Here is a 20,709-nt window from a genome sequence, read left to right as displayed (position 1 = left end):
TTAGTTTAAATTCTACACAATCATCAAACTGAGATATTTAGAGTCTGAATTAGATTTAAAATGAAATACATTAATGAAATATGAAAGGAACACCTGCTTGTTTTCACCATCAGTTTGTGGAAGGTTTAAATGGATTTGTTCTCCAGAGCGATGCAGGACTGAGGGAGGAGACGGTTTTATTCCCAATTCTAATAGTATTAAGTTTGATGGAGCGCCCGAGTCCACAGAGATTGGACATATCTCTCTGAGCTGCTCCTCAGGTCCAATATACACATCAGAAAAATATTATATCACATTTAAAACTGAAGTCTGCTGAAAGGCTGAAAACACAGAAGAAGAAACGAGAAGAATGAACATGTTCGATAAAAGCAGCACAAGAAGATGAAGACGAACGAGGAGAAGACGTCTGCAGCAGCGACTTGAATGTCTCATACAGGATGTCCAACCTTCCACTCCTTCATCCACCAGGTACGTGTTACCTGCTGGTGTCAGACTCCAAGTAAAATCTGAACTAATCTGTTTATTAAATGTAAGGGAGCTGTTAAAAGATGGACACTGAGCTGCTGTTTATTTGACATCACTGATCAGTTCGTCTTTCATGAATCTACAGACGTGTTTTAATGATGTGTCCACAGGTGAACCAGCAGCCTCCTGCCAGCTGGACTTGGACCCCCACCTGTCCTCTTACCTGGACCTGTCAATCATTAATGTCCTCCGTCAGACCGGAACTGTTCAGAAGCAGCAGCAGAGCGGACGAGAGGGCACCTGTCCCCGCTGCTGTCCTCGTTTACCGAGGGACATCTGTCTTCAGCTGACTGACTGATGTCCTCCTTCCTGTCCTCCTGTGGACAGAGAGGACGGAGGTCTTCTCTCGATGGGGAGAGGGTCTAACTGCAGCTGGATCGGTCCTGAGGTCCCTCAGTCCTCTCAGATCTTCAGCGGTGAGTAAAGTGAATATTAAAGAGGGACAGTTTCAATAATAAATCAAAATAAGTCCTAATAAATGATAATACATGTAAATAAATGATAATAAATAATAACACTGCAGAGGAGGAATAAAGGAAAATACTGCTGCAGTAGTTTATGATTCTACCTGCTGCTCCTCTGTTGGAGGGAAGATGAAGAAACATGAATGTGGTCAAAGAGAAATAAAATGAAATGATGATTCTTGTTCAGACATGAGAATTTAAAGGGAAACATGAGAACACTGATGGAGGTCGTCCACATCAATACTTCAGCTGTAAATAATCAGGAACTTGAATGAATGGAAAATGAATCCATCAGAATGAAGAGAAACAAGATAAAGTTCAGTGTGATCATCAGGTAAAAGAATCTCTGATGTTAATGAGGCACTTTAACAATCTCGAAACATTAAAGATGCTTAACCAGGAGGATGATGGAGTGACTGTCTGATGGTGTGACGGTGTAACTGTCTCTCTGTCTCTGTCTCTTGTCAGCCATCAAAGATGATCTGTGGCTCTTCCTCATCCCGGCCGGTCTAGCTCTCATCTTACTGGGAGTGTTTCTGGAGGAGGTGGGCTTCTTCCTGCGTCACGTCTCCTCCTCTAGGAGGAGATGTCTCTACCTGTGGATATTAGGGATGTACCCGGTAATATCATCCTCTTCATCCTCATCATCCTCACACTGCTGTTTCTCTGACCGATCAGCTGTTTTCTGGTCCAGGTGTCTTTCACCTGTCCTTCAATCCTGGATGTTGTCTGTGTTCCAGGTGTTTGCTCTGACGTCCCTCATCGCACTCTATGTGCCGCGCTCTTCCTCGCTGTGTAACTTCATGGCTTCACTGTGAGTTAATACGTGGTGAGTGACAGGAATCACATGTTATAGACGGGCTCTGTCTGAGTTTGTGTGTCTGTCCAGCTACCACTCCATCACCCTGGTGAAGTTCATGGGTCTCATCACGGACTTTTTCGGGGGTAAATCTCGGATGCTGGCAGCTCTGTCCGGTCAGCAGGTGTCTCCTGATCCGTTCCCCTGCTGCTGCTGCTGTCTCCCCCTGGTGGCCGTCAACAGGTACTCAAACCAGCACCAACATCATTGAAGACTGCGCGTCTGTTTATCCATTCATCCTCTGTGCTGCATGACTATAAGATTAAGATGTATAGATGTAAGATGTAAGATTTATATATGTATAGATTTATAAGATGTATATATTTATAAGATGTATATATAGATTTATAAGCTGTATAGATTTATAAGATGTATATATAGGTAGGTAGGTATATACTTTATTAATCCCCGAGGGGAAATTTTTTAATATATGTATCGATTTATAAGATTTATATATGGATAGCTTTATAAGATGTATAGATTTATAAGATGTATATATAGATTCATAAGATGTATAGATTTATAAGATGTATATATAGATTTATAAGATGTATAGATTTATAAGATGTATATATAGATTTATAAGATGTATAAGATGTATATATAGATTTATAAGATTTATAGATGTATAAGATGTATATATAGATTCATAAGATGTATAGATTTATAAGATGTATATATAGATTTATAAGATGTATATATAGATTTATAAGATGTATAAGATGTATATATAGATTTATAAGATGTATATATTTATAAGATGTATATATAGATTTATAAGATGTATAGATTTATAAGATGTATATATAGATGTATAGATTTATAAGATTATATATGTATAGCTTTATAAGATGTATAGATTTAGAAAGATGTATATATAGATTCATAAGATGTATAGATTTATAAGATGTATATATAGATTTATAAGATGTATAGATTTATAAGATGTATATATAGATTTATAAGATGTATAGATGTATAAGATGTATATATAGATTCATAAGATGTATAGATTTATAAGATGTATATATAGATGTATAGATTTATAAGATTATATATGTATAGCTTTATAAGATGTATAGCTTTATAAGATGTATATATAGATTTATAAGCTGTATAAGATGTATATATATTTATAAGATGTATAGATGTATATATAGATTCATAAGATGTATAGATTTATAAGATGTATATATAGATGTATAAGATTATATATGTATAGATTCATAAGATGTATAGATTTATAAGATGTATATATAGATTTATAAAGATGTATAGATTTATAAGATGTATAGATTTATAAGATGTCTAGATTTATAAGATGTATATATAGATTTATAAGATGTATATATAGATTTATAAGATGTATAGAAGCTGCTGACATGTAAATGCTGTGTTCATGCGTGCAGCAGCAGCAGCAGCTGGATGATGGCGGCCGTCCTGCAGCTGTCTGTCGTCCGCAGCATCCTGTTCTTCGTGACTCTGGTCCTGTGGACAGATGAGCAGTACGACTACGGTGATGTGAGTCCTGAACTCTCCACCTCCTGGTTGGAGGAGCTTCTATCTCTGTAGATTGATCATTAATATGAGAATATTTTAAAAGCTTAACAATGTTTTAGCTGCACTGAAAATGTTGTCAAACAGCATCAATTTCTAAATGTTTGTGTTAAAGTCATGGAAGTAACTTGTTGAAAACCAAACGTATTCATCTTTTTAAACCACATCAGACATGTTGATAGAAACTGACCCTTCTTCGGCATCGCTGTTCACTGAGTGACAGTCCTCTGTTTGTCCACCAGGTGGACTCAGTGAACCCCAACCTGTACGTGAACGGGATCATCTGCATATCCACCTTCATGTCCTTCTACGGCCACCTGCTCTTCTACAAGACCACCCGCAGCTTCCTGCTCGGCTTCGGACTCCGAGCAAAGTTCATCTGCGTGGTTCTGGTTCTGGTGCTGTGCGGCCTGCAGAGCAGCATCCTGGAGACCATGGGGGCCCTGGAGGTGTTCCCCTGCAGCCCCCCTTCTCTGTCCTGACCCGCTCCCAGTGTGAGTACCCGTCCTCCAGTTGGACCTCATGTTATCATAAATAAATGGAGAGCAGATGTAGTGAGCCTGTCCCCCTCCCCCCCCATCAGTGATCTATCATTACGCTGTGATCGTGGAGATGTTCTGCATCGGCCTTTACGCCCGACACACCTTCCGGAAGGTGGAGCCGAATGCGGAGGAGGGGGCGGAGCCTGTCAGTGTGTGGAAGATGGACAGGGCCGTTCAGACAGATGAAGTTCAGACAACTCATCCCCTGATGTCAGAGGGGGCGTGGCCCGGCCGCTGCCTCGTCTCCGCCTGCAACCCCGGTTACCACAGCGACAGTGAGGACAGCCTGTGCAGGATCGAGCATGCTCCTCTGGAGGGGTTCCACTTCCCTCAGGTCAAAGGTCAGAGCAGGTCAGAACCGGTGCAGGAGAGAACTGCAGAGGAGGCTGGTACCGGTCCGACCCACATCACTGTTAGAGCGAACGTGAACTACCACGACTCTGCAGACGTCACCGTGGTCTGAACTGAACATCATGCTGGTAACGCAGAGTGTCTCCCTTTAAAACTGGATTCATTCCCTCAGAAGCAGAAACATGGTTCTGATGAATCAGCAGTAAACTGTAGTAATGAAAGTGAGTGTTTGTAGATAATAACTCTGATGTCTGTTTCAATCTTCCCCATCTAGCCCAATCAAAGCATTAGTTACACAAAATAATAAAGGACATTGACATTATTTAATCTCTGTGAAACATCTGTACACTTGTTTTTCAGATGTCCTGGTAACTTTATTTTTTGTAAGAATAAACCAATTATATTCAACATAACATTTCATCAGTGTACAACGTTTTTTCTGATATTAACCTTTTCAAAGTTTCACATTTATATTACATACAAACACAGTCTACAAACCCTAAAGCCTTAAAAATAAATAAATACATATTTGTAGTTAAATAGTGTGTGGTTGGTCCTGACCCTCCCGATGATCCAATCAAGCACCAGACATTGTTTTTATTAGACTGTTCTCGTTTAGGATGGACACGGAGCAGATTGCCTTAACCACGCCCCCAGCTCACTTCATTGGTTCCCAGCCCTATCCCTCACTCAAAGTCACTGGCCCCTCACAACGGAACAACCAATCACGGTGTACGCAGGCCAAGCAAGTCCCTCCCTCAAGACGGCACGTTCCGTCGCCATCCTAGTAATAATAATTTAATATCCAGGCGCGTCGTTTACCTACTTTGTGTTTTCTAACAACTACCGGAAGGCAGTGATTAATCCCGGGCTGCGCCTCAATCCCACGCTCCTCTTCTCCTCTTCTTCCTCTGCGGTGGGTCTTATTTTCTTCAAGTAGCTTCGTGCGACATCTTTAGTCTTCTGGCCTACCCGCCAGACAGCGCGTGATCCAATGAGCGGGCTGACAGAGGAGGCTCATCCAATCAGCAGCCGCCTCGGTCCCCTTTGTCACAGGATCCTCCCGACCAATGTAGTTTCTCCTATTTTGGCGGCTGTGCGGAAACATGGCGGATAATTTGAAAGGTAACACATGAGGACTATTATTTAACTTTATTTTCCATTCTAAGATTATTAACGTCAGTTAGCTGGTTAAGCATAACGTCTTTAAACACTCTGAACACACGGGCTCTCCTTTCTTTATGTTCCCCCGACATGACGGAGGGCAGCTGTCGGTCAGCCGGAGTTCTGTTGAAGTTTAACGGAGCCGCTTTCATGAGTTCAGAGGAACTTTGATTGAGCTTTGAGACGGGCCGGATGTTTCAGGAGCCGGTCTGTAACCAGTCTGTGGAGTCAGTTTGTCCGTTTTGAGTACAGGGTTACGGTGAGCTGCGGTTCAGAGGTAAACACTACATCTGCCGGGGAGATGTTTAAATGGCAGCCTGCGTGTGTTTCTGGTCGCCACCTCTGATCCTCCGGACTGGGATGACTCAGTTTCAGTCAGCAGGTGTTGTTTCGGTGTTTCATACATTTACATCTTTGAACAGTTTTCCGGTGAGTTTTCACGACTCTACCAAACATCGTCAGTAAACTTCTGCCGCAGACCTGCCACCATTCTCCGCTCCTGTTTGGCGGTAGATTGCAGTGATGATTAGGAGAAGTTTAAACTGAAGGCTCTACATCGGCTGATGTGTGCCGAATGAAGCCGAGCTATCAGACTATGTCCATAAACATCAAAGTCACGTTTCATTGTTTTGAATCTTCATCAAACAGCAGCGCTAGTTTAAATCTTCAGATTTTTGAGTGGAGTTTGGTGCAGCCTTGGAGACCGTGTTAAGGTGCTTGTTGTGTCAGGTTGCAGCGTGCCCTGTAAGATGTCCTGGGAGCAGCTGGAGGCCCGGTGCCGCTCAGAGGGGCTCCACTGCAGACAGCTGGGAGTGAAACGGGCCAACGTCAACGAGTACGAGGTGGAGTTCCTGTGTGACTACAGGAAGTCCAAGGTAAGCTGTGTGGTCACGTGACTGGTCTGGACAGCTGCTGCAGAAACATGAAAACATACCTGGTTTAGCGGGAAATATTAAAGCCTTCTCACTGTCTTATGGTACACTGCACTGACAGTTATATTCAGGAAAAATACATTAGTTTAACGCAGGGGGACAGATTTACATCAACATGGAGCCAACATCCACACAGGTCCCTGTTGGTGTTTATACATCCCTGTTCCTTTTTAAACGTCCAGGTTGGTGATTAAACCTCCCTGTTCCTGTTTAAACCTCCCTATCGTTCCTGTTTAAACCTCCCTGTTCCTGTTTAAACCTCCCTGTTGGTGTTTAAACCTCCCTGTTCCTATTTAAACCTCCCTGTTCCTGTTTAAACCTCCCTGTTGGTGTTTAAACCTCCCTGTTCCTATTTAAACCTCCCTGTTCCTGTTTAAACCTCTTTGTTCCTGTTTAAACCTCCCTGTTGGTGTTTAAACCTCCCTGTTCCTATTTAAACCTCCCTGTTCCTGTTTAAACCTCTCTGTTCCTGTTTAAACCTCCCTGTTGGTATTTAAACCTCCCTTTTCCTGTTTAAACCTCCTTGTTCCTGTTTAAACCTTCCTGTTCCTGTTTAAATGTACCTGTTACTTTTTAAACGTCCCTGTTGGTGTTTAAACCTCCCTGTTCCTGTTTAAACCTCCCTGTTGGTATTTAAACCTCCCTGTTCCTATTTAAACCTCCCTGTTCCTTTTTAAAACTTCCCTGTTCCTTTTTAAACCTCCCTGTTCCTTTTTAAACCTCCCTGTTGGTGTTTAAACATCCCTGCTCCTGTTTAACTGTTCTATTTTAAATGTCCCTGTTGGTGTTTAAACGTCCCTGTTCCATTTTAAACATCCCTGTTGGTGTTTAAACGTCCCTGTTGGTGTTTAAACCTCCCTGTTGGTGTTTAAATGTCCCTGTTGGTGTTTAAACTTCCCTGTTCCAGTTTAAACGTCCCTGTTGGTGTTTAAGCATCCCTGTTCCTGTTTAACTGTTCCATTTAAAATGTCCCTGTTGGTGTTTAAACCTCCCTGTTCCATTTTAAATGTCCCTGTTGGTGTTTAAACGTCCCTGTTGGTGTTTAAGCATCCCTGTTCCTGTTTAACTGTTCCATTTAAAATGTCCCTGTTGGTGTTTAAACCTCCCTGTTCCATTTTAAATGTCCCTGTTGGTGTTTAAACGGCCCTGTTGGTGTTTAAACCTCCCTGTTGGTGTTTAAATGCCCCTGTTGGTGTTTAAACCTCCCTGTTGGTGTTTAAATGTCCCTGTTGGTGTTTAAACATCCCTGTTCCAGTTTAAACGTCCCTGTTGGTGTTTAAACATCCCTGTTCCAGTTTAAACGTCTCTGTTGGTGTTTAAACATCCCTGTCCATGGTGAAGGACTCATTAACTTCCTGTCAGATTCCCGTTGTCGTCCTGAATGGAAGCCATTGTGTGTTTCAGGAGGAGGAGTTCTACCTGGTGAAGTGGAGGGGCTTCTCGGAGGTGAACAACAGCTGGGAACCCAAGAGGAACCTGAAGTGTCCCAAACTGATGAAACAGTTCCACCTAGACCTGGACCAGGAGCTGAGGCGCCAAAAGAGACGCGGTTTCCCCAAGAAGCTAGACAAGGAAGTGACTTCGGTCCTGGTCCAGAAAGCCAAACTCCGACAGAGTCTGCAGCGCTGGGAGGCCCATTTGAACCAGACCCGCAATCACCCGGGCCGCATTCTGGTCACCAACGAAGTGGACCTGGAGGGCCCTCCCAAGAACTTCACGTACATCAACAACTACCGAGTGGGCCCGGGCATCGTGCTGGATGAGATGGCCGTGGGCTGCGAGTGTAAGAACTGCTGGGAGGAGCCGGTGAACGGGTGCTGCCCCGGCGCCTCGCTGCACCGCATGGCCTACAACGACCGGGGGCAGGTCCGCATCCGGCCCGGCAAGCCCATATACGAGTGCAACTCCCAGTGCAGCTGCGGGCCCGAGTGTCCCAACAGGGTGGTTCAGAAGGGGATCCAGTTCGACCTGTGCATCTTTAAGACGGAGAACGGGCGGGGTTGGGGGGTCCGCACGCTACAGCACATCAAGAAGAACACCTTCGTCATGGAGTACGTGGGAGAGGTAAGACCTGATTCACACACTGTTCATCATCATCATCATCATCATCATCATCAGTGGGGGACATACAGCAGCCTTCATTCACCAGTCTGAGTATCAGTCACTGCTATACACACTGATCTGACAACATTTGAGCTTCAATGTGATCTTCAGTTCATCTTTCCTCCATTTTTACCTGAACATAGGTTTCCTTCACAAATTACAATATCATGACAGCTTTACTTTTTAGATGAAAATGTTTGAAGATTTGTTCACTTCAAAAATCTTGTTTCTTCTTATTAGTTTTCTGTTGAAACTCACCCCGACAGTTAGAAGATAGTAGGCCTCAAACAGAGCTGTGTTTGGGGGCGTGTCTGTTTGATTGACAGGCCTGTGGTGAAGTCAGATTACAGCTATCAGTGGGCGGGGCGTAGTCTCCTCAGGTTTCCAGTCAGATTCCACCGCTGGCTCCTCCCCCCGCTTGTCCAAATATGGTCACTTCCTGCTCCAATGAGCAGACTGGAGGCTTCAGGTGACGACAGTTGGTTGCTGCTGTGTTTATATTATGGGATGAGCGGGAACATAGATCTGATCACAGATGGTAGCTGGATGTTTATGTGAACATGGCATGATGGGAAACAGCTGATTGGTTCAGATGTCGACTCAGTCATATGATGTTCTGCAGAAAGATTTGATTTTGGACAGATTTCTGTTGTAATGTTCTGATTCTGAAGGTTTGTTCCGACAACAGGATAAATGTTGTTTGATGTTTATCAATACATTCAGATCATTGATCAATATATTTCATATGTATATCACAGTTCAGTCTGCTGGATGTCAATGATGGACTGTTTTGAATTAATTCAAGTATTTAATAACAGAAAACCTTCTGGATGTGAGAAATCTGAACATCTGTACAGATGTGTATTTATTAATGGTGTCAGTTATTTTAGTTTGTGTCGTTTTAGACGGACAGGAAGGAGAGTTGATGTAAACAGGATGGATGTCAATCATCTTAAACGCCTGCAGACTGAGTATCAGGGTTCACAATGATGTTTGAAGTTTCTAAAGATTGATGTCAGATCTCACAGGAAGTCGAGGTTTCTGTTGCTTCCTGTTCACACTGAAGGAAACGGTATGTTTGACTCCGCCCCCTGCGCTCACCAAGGTTAGTTCATCTTAGAGCTTAGAGTCCACAGCTGTGTCTCAGTGATCCATCCTGTACCTCAAACTGTCTTTGAGTACAGGAAGTGTTTCCAGCTGAAAAAACATCCAGGTTTCATTCTGACCATCGTCATGGGAACCTGATGGGACCTGCTACGTGACCTTTGAACTCTGATAATTAAACTGAATCAACCCGGTTCGACTCCTCTGGTACCGAACCGACCCGGTTAGAACCCTCCTTCCTGCTCTGTTGGTCTCTGATGTTTGTGGTTTAACGTGAACGTCGTCCTGGTTCCAGATCATCACCACAGATGAAGCGGAGAGGCGGGGCCACGTCTACGACCGCCAAGGCTCCACCTACCTGTTCGACCTGGACTACGTGGAGGACGTGTACACGGTGGACGCAGCGCACCAGGGAAACATCTCCCATTTTGTCAACCACAGTGTGAGTGTCCCCAGAGGTTCCCCAGTGTCCTCAGTGTCCTCAGTAGTGTTTGATTAGTAACTCTGTCCAGTGACGTCTGTCCGTCTCTGTTTGATGATATTTCCATGTATAGAATCTTGTAGATGAAGTTCGGTGTAGTTCTGTCAGTGTGTTTGAATGTGTGAGGATTAAATGTGCTGAGTCAGCCTCTGTCCTCTGACCTCCGACTTCTGACCTCTGACTCCTGACCTCTGTCCTCTGACCTCTGTTCTCTGTCCTCCGTCCTCTAAACTCCGACCTCCGTCCTCTGTTCTCTGACCTCCGTCCTCTGTTCTGACCTCTTTTCTCTGTCGTGTGACCTCTGTACTCTGTCCTCCGTCCTCTGACCTCCATCCTGTCCTCTGACCACCGTCCTCTGATCTCTGACCTCCGTCCTCTGTCCTCCGACCTCTGTTCTCTGTTCTCTGACCTCTGTTCTCTGTTCTCTGACCTCTGTTCTCCGTCCTCTAACCTCTGTCCTCTGACCTCCATCCTGTCCTCTCACCTCTGTTCTCCGTCCTGTGACCTCTGTTCTCCGTCCTCTGTCCTCCGTCCTCTAACCTCTGTCCTCCGTCCTCTGACCTCCATCCTATTCTCTGTCCTCCGTCCTCTGACCTCCGTCCTCTGGCCTCTGTTCTCCGTCCTCTGACCTCCATCCTCTGTTCTCCGGCCTCTGTCCTCTGACCTCCATCCTCTGTTCTCTGACCTCTGTTCTCTGACCTCCGTCCTCTGGCCTCTGTCCTCCGTCCTCTAACTGCCATCCTCTGTCCTCCGACCTCTGTTCTCTGTCCTCTGACCTCTGTCCTCTGCAGTGTCACCCCAACCTGCAGGTGTTCAACGTCTTCATCGACAACATCGACGAGCGACTGCCGCGGATCGCCTTGTTCTCCACCCGGGCGATCCGAGCGGGGGAGGAGATCACCTTCGACTACAAGATGCAGAGTGAGTGGAGCATGCAGCTTCATGTGTTTATTATGGTCTGGAACAAAAACATCCTCTGAGGACAGAGGCTCCACTCTGTACCACAGCACAGCAATGACCTGCCCAACTTCATTTCTATTCATAATTTATGAAAGTAACTTTGAACAGAAACCTTCAGGGTTTGTAGGAGAGTCAGTATCTCCGTCCACTCATCGTCTGTACCCGCTTTATCCTGAACAGGGTCATTGGGGGGCGGAGCCTATCCCAGTTTAGTAACTCTTCAGATTTATTTTAATTCAACCAGAACTAGAGAGGTGAAGGTTTGTCTGAGTGACTGAACCCATTCTCTCTGAACACACCTCCATAATAAACCTGAATGAAGCTCAATAAAAAAAGGCTGAGTCACCGGATCTGAACAATAAAACGCTAAGTCACCGTTATGCTGAGTCACCGGAGACAACACTTACATGAAAAATATATTATAACTAATTATTTCTGTGTATGTACAATGTTTTTTACAACAGGAAGTTATTACAGTTTGTCCTCTGTCCATCCTGTCTCCCTCCAGTTGATCCGGTGGACACAGAGAGCACCAAGATGGACTCCAGTTTCATCCTGGCGGGCCTCCCTGGCTCTCCAAAGAAGCGTCTCCGTGTGGAGTGCCGCTGCGGGTCGGACTCATGTCGGAAGTATCTGTTCTGACGGGATGCTGCGGGGAGCGGGACGCTGCCGTCTGAGGACGGACGGGGACACTTAAACAGACTTTAATGTGCTTCTTAAACATGTTGTTTATGTGGAATGTTTTAAATGTGACATCATCCATCCAGGAGAGCTGAGAGGTGTCTTACTGGGTGTCCTCCGTCCACTCTGAACTCTACAGAGGACAGTAGATCAGTTAGTGTGTTAGACCGTCCCTCTGTCCTCTGGAGGACACGTCCTGGTTTCTCTCTGCTCCTCCTCCTCCCTCAACACAGAAAGCAGGAAGAAGCTCCTTCACAATGAAATCCAGAGCACCTGCAGTATCTGGTGTCCTCTGCTGTCCACTGGTGTCGTCTGGGCTCTTCTGGTGTCCTCTGGTGTCCACTGGTGTTGTCTGGGCTCCTCTGGTGTCCACTGGGGTCTTCTGGTGTCCCCTGGGTTCCTCTGGTGTCCTCTGGGTGCTGCAGTCTGTCCCTGTCCTCACATCTGTCTGCAGGACATGCCCCTGTGGTGAACACTCTCATGTTCTGAACCTCTGACCATCATCAAATGTTTTCATGTTATTTTTAGATCCGGTGTTTCATTAGTTTCTGGTACGTTCAGTGTTTGATGTCCGACTCCTGGTGCTGACTCAGCGTGTCCTTCGCCATCACTGGACCATGTGACATGTTGACTAACAGGACAGTGTCTCCGTGTGTCTCTGAAGGTCCAGACTGTCTGTCCTCCATCAGCTGGTTCTTTGTACATATGTGTCGTCTTAATGAGATCAACTGGATCATAATGGAGGACATAGTGAGACAGACACCGGTCCCGGTCCCGGTATGATCCAATGAACTGACTGAAGTTTTGAAAGTAACTGTGATCGTCATGTTTTGTGTTTTCAGAACGTCTAACGACCCTGTGTGTGTGTGTGTGTGTGTGTGTGTGTGTGTGTGTGTGTGTGTGTGTGTGTGTGTGTGTGTGTGTGTGTGTGTGTGTGTGTGTGTGTGTGTGTGTGTGTGTGTGTGTGTGTGTGTGTGTGTGTGTGTGTGTGTGTGAGATTTTTTTTCTTCACTGTATATTTAAACATTTTAGTTTTTATCAGTGAACTTTCTTCTAGAACAAAAACAAAGTGAATAAATGATGGTGATTTGTTGGTTTACTGAAGTTTACAGGCTCATGATCAGATGTTTCTACGGAGATGACCTCTGACCTTCACGTCTGAGGAGGACTTCATTCTGTGTCCCTCTGTCTGTCTCTGTCCGTCTCTGACCGTCCGTCTCTGACTGTCTCTGTCTGACAGTCTCTCCGTCTCTGACCGTCTCTGTCTGTCTCTCTCCGTCTCGGTCTCTGACCATCTCTGTTTGTGTCTGACCGTCTCTGTCCGTCCTTTAATCTCCCTCCGTCTCTATCTCAGTCCAACATGACTGCAGCTCCGGAGCAGCAAGAAGCTCCAACATCGACGCCTGGCGGTCATTCAGTGGAACTACACGTCCCCCTTAAAACTGATTTAATTCACTCAAAATATAAAACGTTGTTAATGTCATCTCCGTTTCCATGGCAACACATGGAGTGTGACAGCTGCGTCAGCAGACTCTTATGTAACGTGCACAATGTGTCCTACTCCAGGAAGTAGTCTGACCCTTAGCAACCACCTAGCAACAGAGGATTTCTGGTCTCCAACTGAATAAATACAGAACATAGAAACACTAAACTGATCAGCTAACTCAGTCTGGTTGGAACAAAGATATCTGATGAACAAAGATATCTGAAGGACAAAGATATCTGATGAACTAAGATATCTGATGGACAAAGATGTCTGATGAACAAAGATACCTGATGAATAAAGATATCTGATGGACAAAGATATCTGACGGACAAAGATATCTGATAATAAAACATGTATTTTAAAGATTTTAGCACTGTGTTGCTAGCTGCCACTAGGATTTTAAGTGACTATCCGTGGTGTTACGGTACGGGTGCTCGGAGCGACCAAAAAGGACCAAAAGAGACCCGACTTCACCAAATGGGTCATTTAATAGAACTATAACAAGTAGAAACTACATTATACTACATATTATAGGAAACTCTATTATATAAAGGTATTCCTGTGTCTTTATTAGGCAAAGCCAAAAAAAAACTTACATTTTTTGAACTGCAATCAAAAATCAAGTTTGTAAGTACAACTATATAAACTGAATACAATTATTGCATTGCAAACAAATTTGCTGGGACAGTTTTTTTTAGTTTTGATCACAGAATTAAGAATTTTGCTCATGAAAATAGCCTTTTTGGCTGCAAATTGAAAACCTTTGGTCAGGAGTCAAAAAGCTTTTCGTTGAGTTGGATGTAGTGGGCGGGGCATACACTAGAGACGGGTTTCTATTGGTGGACGGACTTCAGCTGCTTCTGTAAACACCGACAGGAGATGACTGTTGAACTACATGTTTCTGTCACATTCATCTTTTTCTATTGAAACGCTTTAAGTTTCTTGTTGGTTCGGCTTCATGCTGCCGTCAGCATGTCGGCCGGTCAGCGGACCCAGCGGGGAGCCGCTCGTGTTTCCACCGGGACACCGTTCCCGTTGTGAAAACCAAAGTGAAAGCTGTCTATCCCGTTTTAAAGCAGTTCACTAGAAAGAATGACGTGACGTCATCAGACAACAGGAAACCCTGGAAGAGTTTGTCGGATTAACCAGAAACGTGTTTGTGGAGTAGCAGAGCGGGAAACCTGCGGATCAGAACCTCGAGGAGGAGCCGACCCAGGCTGAGGACGGAAACCCGGTTCGGTTGGTTCGGTTCTCCAGACACCATGTGTTGGACCGGTCCAGACCGTCCGACGGCGGGGGCGCGCTGGTGACAGGTGAGCTGTGGAGATAATTACATTGATGATGATGATGTAGGCTTCATGGAGAGATTCTGAAGGTCCCGGTCCAGATTAAGTTCTGACATGTTGGAACTGAAACAGACTTCATATAAGGTAGTAAAGTAAATAAAGATCGAACTATAATATGAGAAGTAGAAAGAGCAGAAATAATTTCCACTTTTATTTATTCCTTCAGCTGTTTGATTCATTTTGTCCGTAGATGTTTTTATTTTCCTGTTTTAGACTAAACAACATATGAATGACCTCACCTGCTGCTGCAGGACGTTTTTATAGTTTTATTTATTCCGTTTTCTGGTGTTTTCTGGACCAAACTATGAGTTCGTTCATCAACTGTTGGATCAGATCCTCAGCAGCGAAATGAAAACACACCCGAACACAATAACACATTATTGTTACTGTGAGCTGCAGAGAGCAGAGTGACCTTTGACCTGTCTGAGGACTGTAGGGTTGAAGTCGTGCTGCTATGACAGATCAGCTGTTTTTAGTTTCTCTGCTGTCTAACAGAGACCAGAGAAAAGCAGTGATGTCATTTTAATAAGTAATCTCAAACCAGTTAGAGACATGTATGAAAGCTTTTATTGTCCGACTGAAGGTCACCAAGTGAAAACGTGAACACATCAGCCTCCAACATACCTGCAGCTTTCAGTATTTTACCCAGAATGCAGCGTGTTCTGTGTTGACCATCGGTAGACGCTGGTCCTCAGTCTGAACACGTAGCGCTGCAGCTGACGGGCGTCGTGAACTAAACTACCGAGCAAACTCCTCCGTCGACCTGCTGGTGGCTCTCGATGGTCAGTTAGAGGCTCACGGAATCACTTCCTGTCTGAGGGTTCATCCTCCCGCGACCGTGATTCAAAGTTATTTTAAACCCGAGTTTCTGTGCACCAACATGATGAGCTCACAGAGCGGGTCATCCTCTGGACACCAGGAACATCTGGTTGAGACTCTAGGACAGATGTTGAGATAAACATCTGTTCAGCTGTGAGAGGCTCTTTATGCAGGAATGTGTTTTGACTGTGAGTAGGTAAGTAAGGACAGTTTGTCTTTGTCTCTGTCCTTATTGTCCATTCAGCTGCAGCCAATTATTATTACTATGAATCATTATGAATTATTCTTCATCTCTGACTGACTGCAACACGTTGTCTCTGTTTCTCCACATTCACATCATCAGTGTGTGTTAAGAACCGGTCCAGGCCCGCTTTAACATGTCAGTAACCACGGTAACTGGAGTTTGTAGTGTTTGTAGAGTCTCAGGTGAGAGACGACGTCACCTGCTTCAGTAAGTGTGTGGGAAACAACACGTCTGGATCTGTTGAACAGGAATGTAACACTCACGGTGCCTCCGGCAGACAACGGTTGTTCCTCCTCACGGATAAATACTGGCTCCACAGACCTGCATCATGTCAATCATCCCTGTCTGTCAGCTGGAGGTCATGTGACTCCTCCACAGGGAATCTGTCCAATCAGCTGACTGCTGGTTCTTGTGGTTGGTTTTTTTCTCTAAATACACTTTTGTTTATTTGTTCTGAACTATAGAAAATAATTCCATACACAAATGTTTGTTTTATGTATTTGACTGCATGTCTTTAAAACCTTTAAAATGCATATTGTTATATTTTACATTTGAACTCTGTGTTTAAATTTATGCATTTTATTTCTTTTCTCTGTTTAAATGTTGCAGTTTTAATGTGAAACACTGGATGTAATGTTCTTGCTGTAAAACCCTTTTGAGCTGCATTTCTTGGATGAATGGTGCTATAACAGGGGTGTCAAACATACGGCCCGCGGGCCGGATCCGGCCCGCCGGATGACTTTGCTAAGTGTGAAAATTACAGAAAGACATAAATTGCATTTCTATGAGAATATGGAGGTTTATGAGTACAAACGTTTTGTAATTTTTTTAATCGATCCAGTAATTGCTTCAAAAACAGCGTAAATGTGACGTCTGCTCCGGAGGCAGCAGCTCGCTGCTAGAGAATCTGCAGAGGAGATCCAGGGCTGATAAACAGTGGACTGATTCTGAGTTTTTGGTCTTTATGTTTCTAGTTTATTGTAGAAAGACCTTAAAACAGGGTTTATCATCCAAAAACCTTCACCAATGATTTAAACAGAGAAATATTGTCGTTATTATGCTATGATTTTACTGGTCTGGCCCACTTGAGATCAAAGTGGGCAGTATGTGGCCCCTTAACTAAAATGAGTTTGACACCCCTGTGCTATAAAGTTGATTGTTATTATTATTATTATTATTATTATTATTATTATTATTATTAATATTATTAAAACCTGTAACTCTGTTGAACTCGGTGATCAGAAGGAACAGAGCGTCAGATATCATTTATTATTCTAATGTCAATATGATTCATGATTGATTATGAATTAGTTCATCTGTCTGTTTAAAGCAACTGATGTGACTTTGAAGTGACCTTAAAGGAGCATCATGACCTCCACACGTCCATCTCTCCATCCGTCAGTGGGTGAGTTCCTCCTCCATCTGATTCATGTTTAATATCATTTTGATTTTATATGTTGGAATTCGTCCTGACAGACTGAACATCAGAACGCTTCCTGTTTATCTTTTATCTAACTATTTATCTTCTGCGATATGCTTTAGTCAGACTGAAACATGATGACAGATGTGGTTTTATCACAGTCTGTTTATAAAACTATATAAAACTACAGACTGTTTATAAAAGTGTTCGTAGCTTCAGGTCTGTAAAATGGTTCTGATGCAGAAGTGTCTTCAGCTGCAATACCAGCAAGTGCCACTAGAGGTCGGCTCCAAAAAGCCTCCGGCTCCATAGACTCCCATTCAACTTCTCTCATCAAATCCAAAGTGAATAAAATGTGTCCATCAGTTATCTCGGTGTTGTTAGCTAAAGTCACTCCTTCTTATTAGTTTTCTGGAGGTCCATCTGAAAATAATCCCTCATTCATTAGAAAAGAAGATTCAAGAAGACCTGGTTTTGGGGGCGTGTCTGTTTGATTGACAGGCCTGTGGTGCAGTCAGGTTACAGCTATCGGTGGGCGGGACGTAGTATCGTCAGGTTTCCAATCAGATCGGTCAGATCCACCTCTGGCTCCTTTTTATTTATCTGGTTTCATCTGATTTAGTTTTAGAGTTCTGTAAAGAAACGCACACGGTGACATCCTGCAGCAGAGAAACCAACTTTAACTTCACTTCTGTTCAAACATGTCACAGCTGATCTGATCCGATCAGGTCGAATCTGATGCAGCCGGTCTCAGAGTCTCCTTGAGGCGGAGCCTCATTAATCCCCTGCTGCTGTGGGAGAGAGACTAGTCACCATCTGCTGTGGAAGAAGCGAGTGTGTGAGTGTGTGAGTGTGTGAGTGTGTGTGACATAAACGAGGACTGACGGGTGAGGCCCTGCTCATCAATAACCATATGTTCCAGTGTGTGTGTGTGTGTGTGTGTGTGTGTGTGTGTGTGTGTGTGTGTGTGTGTGTGTGTGTGTGTGTGTGTGTGTGTGTGTGTGTGTGTGTGTGTGTGTGTGTGTGTGTGTGTGTGTGTGTATGTAATCGCTCTCTCTGTGTGTATTGGTGCCACAGCACCGTCTAATTCTCCGTTTCCCATCATACACTGCTCAGCGATCTGTTCCCATGGTCACCAGTAATGAGTCAGGTGTGTGTTTCTACCTGATCGACTCTGTCCCAGTTAATGAGTCACATGATGTCAGTCAGTCTGATGAACAGCTGTTCTCTAGAATAATCACCTGCATTGCATCCAACATCTCTTCTTCTCTTCATCTCTTCATCTCTACATCTCTTCATCTCTTCTCTTCATCTCTTCTTCTCTTCATCTCTTCATCTCTACATCTCTTCATCTCTTCTTCTCTTCTTCTCTTCATCTCTTCATCTCTTCTCTTCATCTCTTCTTCTCTTCACCTCTTCATCTCTTCTCTTCATCTCTTCTTCTCTTCTTCTCTTCTTCTCTTCATCTCTTCATCTCTACTTCTCTTCATCTCTACACCTCTTCTTCTCTTCATCTCTACTCCTCTTCATCTCTTCTTCTCTTCATCTCTTCATCTCTTCATCTCTACTTCTCTTCATCTCTACATCTCTTCATCTCTTCATCTCTACACCTCTTCTTCTCTTCATTTCTACTCCTCTTCATCTCTTCTTCTCTACATCTCTTCATCTCTACTTCTCTTCATCTCTACATCTCTTCATCTCTTCTTCTCTTCATCTCTTCATCTCTACTTCTCTTTATCTCTTCTCTACATCTCTTCATCTCTACATCTCTTCATCTCTACTTCTCTTCTTCTCTTCATCTCTACATCTCTTCATCTCTTCATCTCTTCATCTCTTCTTCTCTTCATCTCTTCATCTCTTCATCTCTACTTCTCTTCATCTCTACTTCTCTTTATCTCTACATCTCTTCATCTCTTCATCTCTTCATCTCTACATCTCTTCATCTCTTCATCTCTTCTTCTCTTCATCTCTTTATCTCTTCATCTCTACTTCTCTTCATCTCTACTTCTCTTTATCTCTACATCTCTTCATCTCTTCTCTACATCTCTTCATCTCTACATCTCTTCATCTCTTCTTCTCTTCATCTCTTCATCTCTGCATCTCTTCATCTCTACATCTCTTCATCTCTACTTCTCTTCATCTCTTCTCTTCATCTCTTCATCTCTACTTCTCTTCATCTCTTTATCTCTTCTTCTCTTCATCTCTACATCTCTTCATCTCTTCATCTCTACACCTCTTCTTCTCTTCATCTCTACTCCTCTTCATCTCTTCTTCTCTTCATCTCTTCATCTCTTCATCTCTACTTCTCTTCATCTCTACATCTCTTCATCTCTTCATCTCTACACGTCTTCTTCTCTTCATTTCTACTCCTCTTCATCTCTTCTTCTCTACATCTCTTCATCTCTTCATCTCTACTTCTCTCCATCTCTACATCTCTTCATCTCTACATCTCTACTTCTCTTCATCTCTACTTCTCTTCATCTCTACATCTCTACTTCTCTTCATCTCTACATCTCTTCATCTCTACATCTCTCTACATCTCTTCATCTCTTCTTCTCTTCATCTCTTCATCTCTTCATCTCTTCATCTCTACATCTCTTCATCTCTACTTCTCTTCATCTCTTCATCTCTACATCTCTTCATCTCTGCATCTTTTCATCTCTTCATCTCTTCATCTCTACATCTCTTCATCTCTACTTCTCTTCATCTCTTCATCTCTACATCTCTTCATCTCTACTTCTCTACATCTCTTCATCTATTCATCTCTACATTTCTTCATCTCTTCATCTCTACATCTCCACATCTCTACATCTCTTCATCTCTACATTTCTTCATCTCTTCATCTCTACATCTCTTCATCTCTACTTCTCTTCATCTCTTCATCATCTCTACATCTCTACATCTCTTCATCTCTTCATCTCTACTTCTCTACATCTCTTCATCTCTTCATCTCTACATTTCTTCATCTCTACATCTCCACATCTCTACATCTCTTCATCTCTACATTTCTTCATCTCTTCATCTCTACATCTCTTCATCTCTTCTTCTAGACATCTCTTCATCTCTTCATCTCTACATTTCTTCATCTCTTCATCTCTACATCTCTTCATCTCTTCTTCTAGACATCTCTTCATCTCTACATCTCCACATCTCTACATCTCTTCATCTCTACATTTCTTCATCTCTTCATCTCTAAATCTCTTCATCTCTTCTTCTAGACATCTCTTCATCTCTTCATCTCTACATCTCCACATCTCTACATCTCTTCATCTCTACATCTCTTCATCTCTACATCTCTACATCTCTTCATCTCTGCATCTTTTCATCTCTTCATCTCTTCATCTCTACATCTCTTCATCTCTACTTCTCTTCATCTCTTCATCTCTACATCTCTTCATCTCTACTTCTCTACATCTCTTCATCTATTCATCTCTACATTTCTACATCTCTTCATCATCTCTCTCTACATCTCTTCATCTCTACATCTCTCCATCTCTTCATCTCTACATCTCTTCATCTCTATTCTCTATCTCTTCATCTATTCATCTCTACATCTCTTCATCTCTTCATCTCTACATCTCTACATCTCTTCATCTCTACATCTCTCCATCTCTTCATCTCTACATCTCTTCATCTCTTCATCTCTACATCTCTTTATCTCTACTTCTCTT

The 20,709-nt window shown here is 43.4% G+C and overlaps 2 protein-coding genes across 2 annotated transcripts; both read left to right on the top strand.

Annotated features, from left to right (window-relative positions):
• The first annotated feature begins 437 nt into the window (after positions 1 to 437).
• On the top strand, positions 438 to 4,598 carry LOC138614733 (organic solute transporter subunit alpha). Its single transcript, XM_069688297.1, is given in 10 exon segments — positions 438 to 468; positions 636 to 696; positions 853 to 941; positions 1,458 to 1,609; positions 1,730 to 1,803; positions 1,879 to 2,031; positions 3,258 to 3,369; positions 3,648 to 3,873; positions 3,876 to 3,899; positions 3,989 to 4,598. Coding segments are annotated over 10 exon segments (1,344 nt in total). The 3' UTR covers positions 4,411 to 4,598.
• Positions 4,599 to 5,379: 781 nt separating this feature from the next.
• LOC138614732 (histone-lysine N-methyltransferase SUV39H1-like) lies at positions 5,380 to 12,648 on the top strand. Its single transcript, XM_069688296.1, has 6 exons — positions 5,380 to 5,423; positions 6,192 to 6,337; positions 7,799 to 8,458; positions 9,897 to 10,043; positions 10,874 to 11,003; positions 11,551 to 12,648. The coding sequence occupies exons 1-6, from the start codon at positions 5,405 to 5,407 to the stop codon at positions 11,682 to 11,684; spliced, it is 1,236 nt and encodes a 411-aa protein (XP_069544397.1). The 5' UTR covers positions 5,380 to 5,404; the 3' UTR covers positions 11,685 to 12,648.
• Positions 12,649 to 20,709: the final 8,061 nt, after the last annotated feature.

The sequence above is a fragment of the Brachyistius frenatus genome, unplaced genomic scaffold, assembly GCF_029030835.1.
Source record: "Brachyistius frenatus isolate BFR_SWC_R1_liver_20210118 unplaced genomic scaffold, ASM2903083v1 Contig_557, whole genome shotgun sequence".
Classification (NCBI taxonomy): Eukaryota; Metazoa; Chordata; class Actinopteri; family Embiotocidae; genus Brachyistius; species Brachyistius frenatus.
This window is presented reverse-complemented; position numbering and strand designations above follow the sequence as displayed.